The following is a 17,426-nucleotide window of genomic DNA, read 5'->3' as shown; positions in this document are numbered from 1 at the left end:
GGAGGAGAGATGTAGAGAGAGAGATGTAGAGAGAGAGAGATGTGGAGAGAGAGATGTGGAGAGAGAGAGAGAGATGGAGAGAGAGAGATGGAGAGAGATGTAGAGAGAGAGATGTGGAGAGAGAGAGAGATGTGGAGAGAGAGAGAGATGGGGAGAGAGAGATGGAGAGAGAGAGAGATGGGGAAAGAGAGATGGGGAGAGAGAGAGAGATGGAGAGAGAGAGAGAGAGAGAGAGAGAAAAAAATCAGTTAGTACTGTGACTTTCCTCCTCTGTGATTGAAGAAAGGTCTGAGTAGCCAAGGCTACCAGGGAATGTTCATTTCCCTAGCTTTTTCAGTGTGTGTGTCTGAAACTCTAGCAGTGCTGCAACTCAAATGACTGAAAGTGCAGCAACACCAAAGGGCCATATGTTTAACCCATCACCACTGTAACTCACACACAAACTACCTGGGAGAGCACAGGTGTGTCGATGTACATCACTTTACCTGCTTCTCAAGGTTTCCCATCAAATATACATGTGTACCGTGGTCTTTCCTTGTTATAGGACATTTACCTGTACTGAGCTGTAAAGGACCACATCTGAAGACACACTTTACACAAACCGTTGGTGTGTTTTGCAGATGTATGCGAGTCTGTCCAGTTGCTGTGCAGCCAGGTCAGTGTTACTGTTCCTCTCTCCCTGACCGTCTGACCTACACCTCCTCTCTGGAAGAACAAAGGTCAGAGGTTAGAGGGAGGAAGGAATCCTGACACAGCATAAACACAGGCAGAAAGTAAGGGGAGGGAGAGGTAATGATATATAATGAGACTTGTAATGGCTCTGTGTGTGAGTGAGACATACCCCACTGTTCCTGGAGTGTTGTCAGGTTGTGTAGTCGTCTCTGGTGGTAGAGTCTCTGAACACAGCACACTGCTCGCTCATCTGGTCAACACAGGGTTAAGGAAACACACACACACACACACACACACACACACACACACACACACACACACACACACACCACACACAATGACTAATCTGCCTACATAATTCAGTCATTGGTTTGTAATACAAATGAGATGATGAGTGAATAAAGAGTAGGTGTATCTTGTGTGAGGGTGAAGGGGTCCTACAAAATAACAACGAGACAAACAAACCACTTGAGTCAACCACACAAAGCTTTTAAACGCTAGACAGAGGACCTCTACAAGGATTTTAAACGCTAGACAGAGGACCTCTACAAGGATTTTAAAACGCTAGACAGAGGACCTCTACAAGGCTTTTAAAATGCTAGACAGAGGACCTCTACAAGGCTTTTAAACGCTAAACAGAGGACCTCTACAAGGATTTTAAACGCTAGACAGAGGACCTCTACAAGGATTTTAAAACGCTAGACAGAGGACCTCTACAAGGCTTTTAAAATGCTAGACAGAGGACCTCTACAAGGCTTTTAAACGCTAACAGAGGACCTCTACAAGGCTTTTAAACGCTAGACAGGGGAACTCTACAAGGCTTTTAAACGCTAAACAGAGGACCTCTACAAGGCTTTTAAACGCTAGACAGAGGAACTCTACAAGGCTTTTAAACGCTAGACAGAGGAACTCTACAAGGCTTTTAAATCCATGAAGCGGAGGGAACGAGTGCACACTTACGGAATTAAGGGAAGGGAAAAGAGTGGCCGAGCGACAGATAACGAGATGGAAAGAGAGGGAGGGTGGGGTTTTCAGGAGAGAGAGAGTGAGTAGATAGAGAATGTCCACACAGAATATAAAGAGATTAGCAGCAATAATCACACAGCACTCACCAAGCACTAAGAGATATCAAGATAGGAGGCTAACAACAATGAATCACCTTAAAATGGCAGATATACTGAGTGTACAAAACATTAGGAACACCTTCCTAATATTGAGCTGCACCACCTTTTTGCCTCAGCACAGCCGCAAGTTGTCGGGGCATGGTCGAAAGCGTTCCACAGGGATGCTGGCCCATGTTGACTCCAATGTTTCCCACAGTTGTGTCAAGTTGACTGGATGTCCTTTTGGGTGGTGGACCATTCTTGATACACATGAGAAACTGTTGAACATGAAGAACTGCAACACTGCTGGGTTTTTGACACAAACTGGTGCTCCTGGCACCTACTACCATACCCCGTTCAAAGACACAAATCTTTTGTCCTGCTAGTTCACCCTCTGAATGGCACACAGACACAATACCTATCTCAAGGCTTAAAAATCCTTCGTCAACCTGTCTCCTCCCCTTCATCTACACTGACATCAATAAGGGATCATAGCTGTGTGTGTGTGTGTGTGTGTGTGTGTGTGTGTGTGTGTGTGTGTGTGTGTGTGTGTGCTTGAATGCGTGCATTCCCCAGTTGCACTACACTCCATGGGCTGCGTGGCGAGGATGGGTACGGATTCCAAACTTGTAACATATTTTCTTTCTCTCCTTCTGAACCAATAGCTTTGTATGGGTGATAGAAACGTAAGTATGTATGGTCTACTGGTCTTTTCCCTGTGGTCCATCATGTCTCCAGTTGGTTCTGAATCTGTCCTACACAGAGCAGTGTACTGAGAGCTCCATATATTACACAGGGATGGTGTGTTAGCCACCGTCATCCATAAACATGTCTCTCTCTCATCCTCCTCTCTCTTTTTCTCTCTTTTGACAGGCACTGAGGCGCTCTGTATAAGCCCACAGCTTTGATGTAGAAAGGCCCTGCACAGAAAACATCTACCGTAATTTCCGGACTATTAAGCGCACCTGAATATAAGCCGCACCCACTGAATTTAAAAAATATATATTATTTTGAACATAAATAAGCCGCACATGTCTATAAGCCGCAGGTGCCTACCGGTACATTGAAACAAATGAACTTTACACAGGCTTTAACGAAACACGGCTTGTAACAAAAATAAATAGGCTTTAACGAAACACGGCTTGTAACAAAAATAAATAGGCTTTAACGAAACACGGCTTGTAACAAAAATAAATAGGCTTTAACGAAACACGGCTTGTAACAAAAATAAATAGGCTTTAACGAAACACGGCTTGTAACAAAAATAAATATGCTTTAACGAAACACAGCTTGTATCAAAAATAAATAGGCTTTAACGAAACACAGCTTGTATCAAAAATAAATAGGCTTTAACGAAACACAGCTTGTAACAAAAATAAATAGGCTTTAACGAAACACGGCTTGTAACAAAAAATACAAAATTAGCAGTAAGCTTCAGTTGTCTTTTTGCACTGAGTCAATTCCTCACGCTGCTGTTTCCAACGTCTTATCATCGACTCATTAAGACCAAGCTCCCGTGCAGCAGCTCTATTTCCTTTTCCAACAGCCAGATCAATCGCCTTCAACTTGAAAGCTGCATCATATGCATTTCTCCGTGTCTTTGCCATGATGAGGGTGACAAAATGACTACCGTAATCAGAATGATGGGAAGTTTGAGAGCGCTCGATTTAATCTAAACAGTAAACAAAAAAGTTTTTGACCTTAACCCGTTCGGCAATTTCATTGGTCTAATGAAAGCTTCATGCCACCAAAAAACTGAGCACGTCACAGAATGTGTTTTTTTGGAGAAAAAAAAATTGAAAGCGGGAAAAATCCATATATTAGCCGCGTCATTGTTCAAGCCGCGAGGTTCAAAGCTGGGGAAAAAGTTGCGGCTTATAGTCCGGAATTTACGGTATAGTGTTCCTGTCTGACCAAGAGAAAAGAACGAGCACAACAATAAGATGCTTGAACCCTGTGGTAGGTTTAAACTGGAACACAGCACAGCCTGAGAGTTGGAATGAACCAGAGAACCCTGTGGTAGGTTTCAACTGGAACACAGCACAGCCTGAGAGTTGGAATGAACCAGAGAACCCTGTGGTAGGTTTAAACTGCAACACAGCACAGCCTGAGAGTTGGAATGAACCAGAGAACCCTGTGGTAGGTTTCAACTGGAACACAGCACAGCCTGAGAGTTGGAATGAACCAGAGAACCCTGTCATTTACTAGAAAGACAGAGATATGAGCTGACTGATAAGGATTCACTCTTCATAGACCTAGAGGGCATAACGCACACATCATACAGACACACACACACACACACACACACACATATACGCTCTCACACACGGTCAAACAAACAAGTGATAAGGATACAATCTTCCTGGAGGACAAAGGCCTCAGCTATCTGCAGAGAGGGAGACAGAGAGGAGAGGGTTAAAGGTTAACAAGTATATTCATTTAGACACTGCTTTTACATTCTAGTCACCCAGAACAACTAACAAGTGTATTCCACCAAGGAAGACAAATACATACTGTATTACCATCAACTGTACTATCAAGAAGTTAAACATTGCATATAGCCTAATACGGAATAATGATTAAATTACGTCTAGTATGACTTTAACCCTAAACACGTAAACAACCCTAAACACGTAAACAACCTCCCCAAGAGGCATTAAAGAAGGTAAACACACACAAACACCATCAGGTAAGCAAGAGAAACACCGCTAATCTCCATGGACACAGTGGAAAATGCAGGAAATAGCTGGAAAGTCTTTAAAATCTTTCTTGATCACAGTTGCATTTGTAGTTTCCAAAGTTCCCCCATCCACCTGTAGCTAGGAGGTGAGGCGAGCTCCACAGCCTGACAAAGCAGAAGTGGTGTGTCAGACTCTACCTCTCAAGTGACTGTTATTGTTCTCCTGCTGACTGAAGTGGAGAGAGAGAGAGAGAGAGAGAGAGAGAGAGAGAGAGAGAGAGAGGCGGTAACAACCCACTGACCTCTCTCGCACTCGCTCTTTCTCCCTCTTCTTTGTTGCAAGTAACAAAACATTTATATAAATATGAATTGCTCATTTTGTTTGCTTGTGGTGCGTAGGCCTACATGTGTGTGAGAGAGAGAGAAAGGGAGGGAGTGAGAGAGAGAGAGAGAGAGAGAGAGAGAGTGCAGGGGAGAGAGAGAACGAGGGAGCAGCGAGAGAGAAATAAGAGGCTTTAACAAAAAAACAAGAGAAAAGACTTCCTCCTAATGTACTACATGTTTTTATAGGAAGTATAAAAGTATCAAATGTAATCTCCTTCGTAGAAAGCTCCATTAAAACTCAGCCAGGAGAGACTTAACACAAACACTCATTCTGCCCTTACAAGGGCTGGTCAGAACTCCCTGGGTTGCTAAAAGCTGTCTGGATCTCGACCAATCAGATTGGAGACAGGGGAAGAAGGTCAGAGGTGAACAGATGTGAGTTGGTTAGAATAGGGGTGTGTTCAGAGCATTGCAGAAAGAAAATGAATAAAGCTGACATGATTCCCTGTTCTATCCAACAGATAGTCCTGTCCCAATCCCAAATGGACCCCTTGACCCTACAGGGCTTCCCAAACCTTTTTGACCCACGACCCCATTTTGATATCTGAAAATTCTTGCGACCTCAACCATGTGAAAATAATGTAATTAACAGCCAATGTTTCCTTTTTTAATAATTGTATTTATTTATTTTTTAATTTTTTAAATAGGGGCTATGACAGTCAATTGCAAAACATTCTAACAGTATTTCTGGTTGTCTTGAACGCACTGAAGTCAGAGATTTCTGAATTCCCAGTTGTTTTGAATGCGGCATTAATGCAGAGTGAGATGCCAGGGTATCCCCTATAGCGACCCGCGAATGCATTCGGTCACATGACAGCTCGATCAGCTGTTTGATTTCACTAACCGGCATGTCAACTGAGCCAGGATCACAGTCAAACGGATTGGGTAGTAGGTCCCACGGTGCTCTTCCAAGCGTTGGATGTGAGCAGTCATCACTCGTGTGGGACACTTCCTGATGCTGTTTTCTGTTACAAACATGCTTTCCTCTGGATCGGTCACTCATCTGGAGAAGGTTTTTGTATTTCCCCTACATTCTTGCATTCAGTTCGTTCAGTTTCTAAAATTTGTCTGTTACATAGGCAAGGAGACACATTTTCTCTTCATTACACAGAAAGTCAACCAAGTCTGTTTTTTTACCTCCATTGTGAACTACAACAGTTCCTCTCTTAATTAAAAACATCTTCCCAACCCTCCCCCTCGATAACTACTAAGCCTCGGTGTGAAATAGAACATTGTCATGTTCTGATCCCATATCTCCACATAGTTTTGTGAACAGGCGTGCGCAGTGGATGTGGTTTAATGTAGTTTACAATCGGAGTTAACCACTGCAGAAGATCTCAGAGTTCTCTGCTCAGCTTGTTTGGCGCCAGTTGCTCTCGTTGTGCCATACAATGCTTCCATATGGCAGTTTGAGTCGATAGAGTTTCCTGTTGATTGCTAGCAATAGCATGAATTCTTCATTAAACACTGTTATTTGACAAAGGTATTGATGTGAGTTTCTGTGCCTCCCCACACATTGCTTTCACCATATAAATTGTGGCTAGTAATATCAAAGTCTCTGCAATATTGTGTGGTTTCATAGTGTAGCGGGTCCAACCAATTCACCGGTCAAGTCTAGCCTTTTTCCATAATCTGGTTGAATATTACCCTTTAGATTTGAATCATTTTCATTTAGATTTTTAAGGTTAACCACATTACAATGATTTTGAGATACAAAGACGATATTATAATATATAGCAAATAATTTGTTTTGTATTTTCTTTTTGTCAGGATTTTGGAAATTCTCCCGTGACACCATTTTCATATTAGGCAACCCCACATGGGGTTGCGACCCCTAGTTTAGGAACCGCTGCCCAATGCGAATGTGAAGATCTGAGAGGATTTGATTGCCATAATCAATATGGTGAAACTTCCATGTAGCCTATCAGAGGGCAAGGTGGCGCTACTACCATATTGACTGCACTGGTCAAATCCTCCGTTTGTGCGTAGGGTCCAGGGTTCCATTTGGGCCATGTCTGTTCTCAACAATACATTTATATCTGAACGTTCTTTAACGCTGAACCCACCTGAACGCGCCCCCAGGAGACAGTTGAAAGTGTTGGGAGGAGGGAGGGAGTAGATCAATGATGTATATACATCATTGGAGTAGACAGATGCAGAGAGGTGCTGATTAGAAATGACAGCAGTGCCCCTACTGGTGGTGGAGGGAATAGACAACACATTTTCACTTCACCCAGAGCTCTGTGTGTATCATAATGACAGGGATTATACCACACTCATACACACTGTAATGGCTGTGTGTGTGTGTGTGTGTGTGTGTGTGTGTGTGTGTTCAGTCAGTCTGGTAAATACACTACATGACCAAAAGTATGTGGACACCTGCTCGTCGAAAATCTCATTCCAAAATCATGGGCATTAATATGGAGTTGGTCCCCCCCTTTGCTGCTATAACAGCCTCCACTCTTTTGAGAAGGTTTTCCACTAGATGTTGGAACATTGCTGCAGGGACTTCCATTCAGCCACAAGAGCACTGATCGGGCACTGATGTTGGGTGATTAGGCCTGGCTGGCAGTCGCCGCTTCAATTCATCCCAAAGGTGTTGGATGGGGTTGAGGTCGGTGCTCTGTGCAGGCCAGTCAAGTTCTCCCACACCTATCTCGACAAACTATTTCTGTATGGACCTCGCTTTGTGCACAGGGGGAATTGTCATGCTGAAACAGGAAAGGGCCTTCCCCAAACTGTTGCCACAATGTTAGAAGCACAGAATCATCTAGAATGTAATTGTGTGCTGTAGCATAAAGGATGTCCCTTCCCTGGAACTAAGGAGCCTAGCCCAAACCATAACAAAACAGCCCCAGACCATTATTCTTCCTCCACCAAATTTTACAGTTGGCACTGGTATTCGGGCAGGTAGCGTTCCCCTGGCATCCGCCAAACCCAGATTAGTTCGTCGGACTGCCAGATGGTGAAGAGTGATTCATCACTCCAGAGAACGCGTGTCCACTGCTCCAGAGTCCAATGGCGGCGAGCTTTACACCACTCCAGCCGACGCTTGGCATTGTGCATGGTGATCTTAGGCTTGTGTGCGGCTTCTCGGCCATGGAAACCCAATGGTTAGCTCCCAACAAACAGTTCTTGTGCTGATGTTGCTTCAGATGCAGTTTGAAACTCGATTCTTACACGCTACGCGCTTCAGCACTCAGCGGTCCCGTTCTGTGAGCTTGTGTGGCCTACCACTTTGCGGCTGAGCCGTTGTTGCTACTAGACATTACCACTTCAATAACAGTACTTACAGTTGACCGGGGAAGCTCTATCAGGGCAGAAATGTAACGAACTGACTTGTTGGAAAGGTGGCATCCTATGACGGTGCCACGTTGAAAGTCACTGAGCTCTTCAGTAAGGTCATTCCACTGTCAATGTTTGTCTATGGAGATTGCATGGCTGTGTGCTAGATTTTATCACCTGTCAGCAACGGGTGTGGCTGAAATAGCCTCATCCACTAATTTGAAGGGGTGTCCACATACTTTTGCATATATAGTGAGGAATTACAGCTAACCACAGAGGGAATCACACCTACACCAGGCTGCCAGATTAATGTTGACTTGAGACAGTGCAGGCAGGTAGAAATACAATATATAGAATGGAGAGGGATGGGCACACACCTGATGGAGGGACTGAGGAAGGTGGGAGTGATCTTTACATTCCCCTAGCTCCTGTAGGGAGGCTAGGAGGTCAGTGCTAGGTTCTGTGGTCGAGGTGGGTCCTGTAGGCTCTGTGGTGGAGGTGGTAGGTTCTGTGGTGGAGGTGATAGGTTCTGTGGTGGAGGTGATAGGTTCTGTGGTGGAGGTGATAGGTTCTGTGGTGGAGGTGGTAGGTTCTGTGGTGGAGGTGGTAGGTTCTGTGGTGGAGGTGTGCGTCTTCCCTTCAGGGTTACTGTAGGAGGGTTCGTCTGGACTACCTGCTACGGGGCTGATGGGACATGTAGTCTCTGGAGACACAGAGGGGTGGAGCTCTACCAAACTGCCTAAAGAGAGAATGAGAAAGGGAGAGAATTGAGGATGGAGAAGATAGAGAAAGGGAAAAGACAAAGAGAGAGAGTACATCAAACATCAAAGTAACCCTGTTATAAAAGTCAGACAGTGAGAGCCAGTGAAAAGCCAGACTGAGCAGAATCTCTACCTACTGAGCGATTACACACACTCTTGCTATGTACTTTTCTATTTGTGATTCTGTTCTGTGGAAACCATACAGCCCGTTTGAACAATCCCAAGTCCTAACAAGCCAATAAAGCCTTTTTATCCCATGGTGGGAAATGAATTTGGTTGGTAGTGACATAACATTCATAGTATAATGCACCATTGAGCACTTAAACCGACATACCCACACACACACACACACAACAGTGAGCCTTGTTGTTAGCCAGACTAAAGGCTAAAACAAGGAATGGACAAAGGCTAGCACAATGACACACAGAGCTCACATCACAGGCTAGCACATTTGGCTACAATGACATCACAATGGCAAAACAACACAACAGGCAACACCCATTGGCAACTGGTCGTTACTCACGTCTTGCCCAGACAGTGTGTGTTATGGGTCAGGCACCACAGATCCTCAGGCTCCTCTCAATCACTTTACCTGTCCACTGACTCCCTACGTCTTCCCTTCTTCTCCGTGACTTCTATTAACATCTTCCCCTATCGATCTACCTCTTCTTCTCCTTCTGTCCCCCTCCTTGCTGTACCACTCTCCTTTACCTCTCTACCTCTCCATCTCTCTGACTGTAGCTGATGTGGTTGCTCTGACATCACTGTGTGACCCGGGCTGTATGCCACAAATCTGATCTGCTGACCGATTAACAGGGTTAGCGTACAGTGGCTTGCGAAAGTATTCACCCCCTTGGCATTTCTCCTATTTTGTTGCCTTACAACCTGGAATTAAAATAGATTTTTTTTGTGGGTTTGTATCATTTGATTTACACAACATGCCTACCACTTTGAAGATGCAAAATATTTTTTATTGTGAAACAAACAAGAAATAAGACAAAAAAACAGAAAACTTGAGCATGCATAACTATTCACCCCCGCACAATTACAGCTGCAAGTCTCTTGGGGTATGTCTCTATAAGCACATCTCTATACGCACATCTAGCCACTGGGATTTTTGCCCATTCTTCAAGGCAAAACTGCTCCAGCTCCTTTAAGTTGGATGGGTTCCGCTGGTGTACAGCAATCTTTAAGTTATACCACAGATTCTCAATTGGATTGAGGTCTGTGCTTTGACTAGGCCATTCCAAGACATTTAAATGTTTCCCCTCAAACCACTCGAGTGTTGCTTTAGCAGTATGCTTAGGGTCATTGTCCTGCTGGAAGGTGAACCTCCGTCCCAGTCTCAAATCTCTGGAAGACAAACAGGTTTCCATCAAGGATTTCCCTGTATTTAGTGCCATCAATCATTCCTTCAATTCTGACCAGTTTCTCAGTCCCTGCCGATGAAAAACATCCCCACAGCATGATGCTGCCACAACCATGCTTCACTGTAGAGATGGTGTTCTCGGGGTCATGGGAGGTGTTGGGTTTGCGCCAGACATAGCGTTTTCCTTGATGGCCAAAAAAGCTCAATTTTCATCTCATCTGACCAGAGGACCTTCTTTCATATGTTTGGGGAGTCTCCCACATGCCTTTTGGCGAACACCAAACGTGTTTGCTTATTTTTTTCTTTAAGAAATGGCTTTTTTCTGGCCACTCTTCCGTAAAGCCCAGCTCTGTGGAGTGTACGGCTTAAAGTGGTCCTATGGACAGATACTCCAATCTCCGCTGTGGAGCTTTGCAGCTCATTCAGGGTTATCTTTGGTCTCTTTGTTGCCTGTCTGATTAATGCCCTCCTTGCCTGGTCTGTGAGTTTTGGTGGGCGGCCCTCTCTTGGCAGGTTTGTTGTGGTGCCATATTCTTTCCATTTTTTAATAATGGAATTAATGGTGCTCCATTTGAAACACTTTATTTGTTTAATTTCACTTCACTAATTTGGACTATTTTGTGTATGTCAATTACGTGAAATCCAAATAAAAATCTATTTAAATTACATGTTAAAATGAAACAAAATAGGAAAAACGCCAAGGGGATGAATACTTTTGCAAGGTACTGTAAGTGCACACATACAAAGACACATACGCACACACAGACATACACAAACACACAAGCACGCATTTACGCACACGTAAGCCCAGGCAATTGAGTAACCCAAACCTTCAACCATGGCCACAAACACAGTTTACTCAATAGAATTGACTAGTCTCTGCCTCCTCCTGATCAATGGTACCCAATAAAACAATAGAATTGACTAGTCTCTGCCTCCTCCTGATCAATGGTACCCAATAAAACAATAGAATTGACTAGTCTCTGCCTCCTCCTGATCAATGGTACCCAATAAAACAATAGAATTGACTAGTCTCTGCCTCCTCCTGATCAATGGTACCCAATAAATCAATAGAATTGACTAGTCTCTGCCTCCTCCTGATCAATGGTACCCAATAAAACAATAGAATTGACTAGTCTCTGCCTCCTCCTGATCAATGGTACCCAATAAAACTGATCCAAGGTGATAGATTTCCTGTGTGTGTGTGCGTGCGTGTCATCTTACCTGTGTCTGAGGAGGAGTCAGTCAGAGGAGTGTCGGGTGCTGTCACGCTGTCCTTCTCCTCTTCTTCCACTATCACATCATCTTCCTCTCCCTTCATCTTTCTATCACCATCTTCCTCCTCTTCATCCCTATTGCCCTTTAAAGAGTATTGTTCAATGGAGTCACATCCAACCCTCTGACCATCATCTAGTTGAGTCTGTGTCAAGTTCTGGTTTTGGTGGGCGGAGACCTGATTTGGTTCCGAGGGGTCTGATTGGTTGTAGTGGAGGTCGACCCCGCCCTCCTGACCCTCTGACACCACTGGTCCCGCCCTCTTGCACTGACCTGGAAGCAGATAAAGAAACAGGTTCTGTTGTTGTCAACACACACAGCAGTTATCCCCTAACTGTGCCCTTCCACTCATCATACCTCTGATACCTCCTTTGTCCCACCTCCCACACATGCAGTGACCTCACCCGTTATAACCAGCATGTCCAGAGATGTAACCTCTCCTATCATCACTCAGTGCCTGGGCTTACCGCCGCTGTACCGCACCCCACCATACCCCTGTCTGCACATTATGCCCTGAATCTATTCTACCACGCCCAGAAATTGTTATAGACCACCCTCCGCTCCCAGCTGTGCCCTGGACACCATATGTGAATTGATCGCTCCCCATCTAGCTTCAGAGTTCGTTCTGTTAGGTGACCTAAACTGGGATATGCTTAACACCCCCGCAGTCCTACAATCTAAGCTAGATGCCATCAATCTCACACAAATCATCAAGGAACCCACCAGGTACAACCCTACATAAGTAAACATGGGCACCCTCATAGACATTATCCTGACCAACTTGCACTCTAAATACACCTCTGCTGTTTTCAATCAGGATCTCAGCGATCACGGCCTCATTGCCTGTATCCGCTATGGGTCCGCGGTCAAACGACCACCCCTCATCACTGTCAAACGCTCCCTAAAACACTTATGCGAGCAGGCCTTTCTAATCGACCTGGCCCGGGTATCCTGGAAAGATATTGACCTCATCCCGTCAGTCGAGGATGCCTGGTCGTTCTGTAAAAGTAATTTCCTCATCATCTTAGATAAGCATGCCCCTTTCAAATAATGCAGAACTAAGAACAGATATAGCCCTTGGTTCACTCCAGACCTGACTGCCCTTGACCAGCACAAAAACATCCTGAGGCGGACTGCAATAGCATCGAATAGTCCCCGCGATATGCAACTGTTCAGGGAAGTCAGGAACCAATACACGCAGTCAGTCAGGAAAGCAAAGGCTAGCTTTTTCAAGCTGAAATTTGCATTCTGTAGCTCTAACTCAAAAAAGTTTTGGGACACTGTAAAGTCCATGGAGAACAAGAGCACCTCCTCCCAGCTGCCCACTGCTTTGAGGCTAGGCAACACGCTCACCACCGATAAATCCATGATAATTGAATATTTCAATAAGCATTTCTCTACGGCTGGCCATGCCTTCCTCCTGGCTACTCCAACCCCGGCCAACAGATCTGCCCCCCACCCCCCCCCCCGCAGCTACTCGCCCGAGCCTCCCCAGCTTCTCCTTCATCCAAATCCAGATAGCAGATGTTCTGAAAGAGCTGCAAAACCTGGACCCGTACAAATCAGCTGGGCTAGACAATCTGGACTCTCTCTTTGTAAAACTATTCGCCGCCATTGTTGCAACCCCTATTACCAGCCTGTTCAACCTCTCTTTCGATTCGTCCGAGATCCCTAAAGATTGGAAAGCTGCCGTGGTCATCCCCCTCTTCAAAGGGGGTGACACTCTAGACCCAAACTGCTATAGACCTATATCTATCCTGCCCTGCCTCTCTAAAGTCTTCGAAAGCCAAGTTAATAAACAGATCACTGACCATTTCGAATCCCACCGTACCTTCTCCGCTGTGCAATCCGGTTTCCGAGCCGGTCACGGGTGCACCTCAGCCACGCTCAAGGTACTAAACGATATCATAACCGCCATCGATAAAAGACAGTACTGTGCAGCCGTCTTCATCGACCTGGCCAAGGCTTTCAACTCTGTCAATCCCCGTATTCTTATCGGCAGACTCAATAGCCTTGGTTTCTCTAATGACTGCCTCGCCTGGTTCACCAACTACTTTGCAGACAGAGTTCAGTGTGTCAAATCGGAGGGAATGTTGTCCGGACCTCTGGCAGTCTCTGTGGGGGTACCACAGGGTTCAATTCTCGGGCCAACTCTTTTTTCTGTATATATATCAATGATGTTGCTCTTGCTGCGGGCGATTCCCTGATCCACCTCTACGCAGACGACCACATTCGGTATACTTCTGGCCCTTCCTTGGACACTGTGCTAACAAACCTCCAAATGAGCTTCAATGCCATACAACACTCCTTCCGTGACCTCCAACTGCTCATAAACGCTAGTAAAACCAAATGCATGCTTTTCCACCGTTCGCTGCTCGCACCCGCCTGCCTGACTAGCATCACCACCCTGGACGGTTCTGACCTAGAATATGTGGACAACTATAAATACCTAGGTGTCTGGCTAGACTGTAAACTCTCCTTCCAGACTCATATTAAACATATCCAATCCAAAATCAAATCTAGAATCGGCTTTCTATTTCGCAGCAAAGACTCCTTCACTCACGCCGCCAAACTTACCCTAGTAAAACTGACTATCCTACCGATCCTCGACTTCGGCGATGTCATCTACAAAATAGCTTCCAATACTCTACTCAGCAAACTGGATGCAGTCTTATCACAGTGCCATCCGTTTTGTTACCAAATCACCTTATACCACCCACCACTGCGACCTGTATGCTCTAGTCGGCTGGCCCTCGCTACATATTAGTAGCCAGACCCACTGGCTCCAGGTCATCTATAAGTCTATGCTAGGTAAAGCTCCACCTTATCTCAGCTCAATGGTCACGATAACAACACTCACCCGTAGCACGCGTTTCAGCAGGTATATCTCACTGATCATCCCCAAAGCCAACACCTCATTTGGCCGCCTTTCCTTCCAGTTCTCTGCTGCCAGTGACTGGAACGAACTGCAAAAATCGCTGAAGCTGGAGACTTTTATTTCCCTCACCAACTTTAAACACTGCAGCTGTACAAAGTCCATCTGTAAATAGCCCACCCAATCTACCTACCTCATCCCCATACTGTTTTTATTTACTTTTCTGCTCTTTTGCACACCAGTATCTCTACTTGCACATCATCATCTGCTCATCTATCACTCCAGTGTTAATCTGCTAAATTGTAATTCTTCGCTACTATAGCCTATTTATTGCCTTCCTCCTCACGCCATTTGCACACACTGTATATAGACTTTCTTTTTTTCTACTGTGTCATTGACTTGTTTGTGTTATTGGATTGTTTATTGTTTATTCCATGTGTAACTCTGTGTTGTTGTTGTGTCACACTGCTTTGCTTTATCTTGGCCAGGTCGCAGTCGTAAATGAGAACTTGTTCTCAACTAGCTTACCTGGTTAAATAAAGGTGAAATAATAAAAAATAAAAAAAAGATTCCAATCGACTCTGTAGGCACTCATGTAGATCTAATACAGGTTCTTCAACTTTTTCTTGCCCAGGGACCCCCGCCCAGGCAAATCCGCGACCCAGAAACCCCCTTCCAGGCAAATCAGAGACCCAGGGACCCCCTCCCAGGCAAATCAGCGACCCAGAAACCCCCTCCCAGGCAAATCAGCGACCCAGAAACCCCCTCCCAGGCAAATCAGAGACCCAGGGACCCCCGCCCAGGCAAATCAGCGACCCAGAAACCCCGTCCCAGGCAAATCAGAGACCCAGGGACCCCCGCCCAGGCAAATCAGAGACCCAGGGACCCCCTCCCAGGCAAATCAGAGACCCAGAAACCCCCTCCCAGGCAACCCCCATCATATGTTAACAAAACTTGTTTTTTTCCCCACACGTCTTGTCTTATCATCAGGTGAATGATAATGGAAAGGAAAAGTAATCAACGTTTTAAAATGAATAGATTTGGTGGATAGTTTTTCATTATTTTGACCTCCCAACATTATAATTGGAAGAGGAAGTGTAAACTCTAACAGCCTATTAGCTACAAAGGTAACTCCAAACACCTTCGCTAAAAGCAGCTGGTTAAACAAAAGGTCATCCACGTGTCAGCAAAAATGCATGTCCAAGTCAAGAAAGCTTTCCAGCACTTTCGCGACTGGTGATAAACACAGGAGCAGATTTCAGGAGCAGGACAAAACACCCTCTTTGTGACTGATGACTGATATAAGGGCATGTATGTGATAGGCCTATCTGGCTTATATGATTGCAATGTCATAATGCAGTGTCATAAAGTGTATTGTCTTAGTCCAAGTAAAGTGACATAGTGCTTCATGACAGTGTCATAAAGTAATTTAAAATATAATTTAAAAAATATGACTGTAAAGAATTCATTACAACAACAAAGGATTTAAGAAACAAACTTTCAAACAAAAGGAAACTTCTTCTCTGGGAAAAAACTAATTTGAATAAATGTGGGTTTTGACACTCTTATGTAGGTGTCATAACCAGCCATAAAATAACAATATATGTCACAACAGGTGTAAATATATGGGTCATGACAGTGTTATGACTATATTATCACTGTAATGTCAGCTGTTATGACATATTTTGACATGGTTAAAACCGTTTGATAACGTGTTATGACACTGGCTGTCAAGTAAAGTGTTACCGGTTATTGTCCTGCTGAAAGGTGAATTCATCTCCCAGTGTCTGGTAGAAAGCAGGATGCATCCTGTTTTCTTTTCATTGCCGATGTCAAGCATACCCATTCCATGATGCAGGCACACCTTGCTTGAAAATAAGGAGGCAGTTCCTCAGTGATGTTGGATTGGCCCCAAACATAAGGTTTATTCCTTTGCAGTGTTTTTTTGTAGTATTAGTTTAGTGCCTTATTCTGTATATTTGCATTCTTCTTTTCACTCATTTAGGCCATTTAAAATCACCACTGGTCTCATGGTGACGTCCCTGAGCAGTTTCATTCCTGTCCTGCAGCTCAGTTCAGAAGGACGACTGTATCTTTCAGACAATGAGCTCTGTAGCTGTTTTAAAATCACCACTGGTCTCATGGTGACGTCCCTGAGCAGTTTCATTCCTGTCCTGCAGCTCAGTTCAGAAGGACGACTGTATCTTTCAGACAATGAGCTCTGTAGCTGTTTTAAAATCACCACTGGTCTCATGGTGACGTCCCTGAGCAGTTTCATTCCTGTCCTGCAGCTCAGTTCAGAAGGACGACTGTATCTTTCATGTGTCTGTGTGGTTTAATACATCATCCACAGAATAATTACTAACTTGACCATGCTTAATTTATTGAAATGTTTTTATTTTATTTAACTAGGCAAGTCAGTTAAGAACAAATTCTTATTTAAGAACAGTCAGTTAACTGGGGCAGGGGCAGAACGACAGATTTTTACCTTGTCAGCTTGGGGATTCGATCTAGCAACCTTTCAGTTACTGGCCCAACACTCTAACCCCTAGGCTACCTGCCACCCCTGTCTGATTTGTTATTGTTACCCATCTACCAATCACTGCCCTTCTTTATGAGGCTTTCGAAAAGCTCCCTGGTCTTTGTAGTTGAATTTGTGCTTTTAATTCAATACATGACTGAGGGACCTTCCAGATGTTGTATGTATGGGGGACAGAGGAAGGGGTAGTAATTCAAAAATCATGTCAAGCCCTATTATTTCACACAGAGTGAGTCCATATAACTTATGTGATTTATTAAGCCACATTTTACTTCTCAACTAATGTAGGCTTGTCTAAACAAAGGAGGTGAATACTTACGCAATGACTGTATTTTAGCTATTAATTTGTAAAAAGTTGTAGCATTTTCTTTTCACTTGGATATTATGAAGATCAATGACAAAAAAGTACAATTCAATCTATTTCAATCCCACTTCGTAACGCAACAAAATCTGAATAAAATTGACCTTCTATATGTAATCCCA

The 17,426-nt window shown here is 44.4% G+C and overlaps 1 protein-coding gene across 1 annotated transcript in view; it reads right to left on the bottom strand.

The window, feature by feature from the left end:
- LOC115172806 (consortin) overlaps positions 1 to 17,426 on the bottom strand; it is a 37,390-nt gene that overhangs the window by 13,502 nt on the left and 6,462 nt on the right. Inside the window, exons 3-7 of the mRNA XM_029730576.1 lie at positions 11,479 to 11,802; positions 8,502 to 8,863; positions 4,131 to 4,161; positions 842 to 922; positions 603 to 705 (exon numbers count right to left, since the gene is read on the bottom strand). Of these exons, the coding sequence (XP_029586436.1) occupies positions 603 to 705; positions 842 to 922; positions 4,131 to 4,161; positions 8,502 to 8,863; positions 11,479 to 11,802 (901 nt within the window). The remainder of the gene's footprint in view (positions 1 to 602; positions 706 to 841; positions 923 to 4,130; positions 4,162 to 8,501; positions 8,864 to 11,478; positions 11,803 to 17,426) is intronic.

The sequence above is a fragment of the Salmo trutta genome, chromosome 33 (genome assembly GCF_901001165.1).
Source record: "Salmo trutta chromosome 33, fSalTru1.1, whole genome shotgun sequence".
Classification (NCBI taxonomy): Eukaryota; Metazoa; Chordata; class Actinopteri; order Salmoniformes; family Salmonidae; genus Salmo; species Salmo trutta.
The sequence above is the reverse complement of the archived record's forward strand: the minus strand, read 5'-3'. Positions and strand labels throughout refer to the sequence as shown.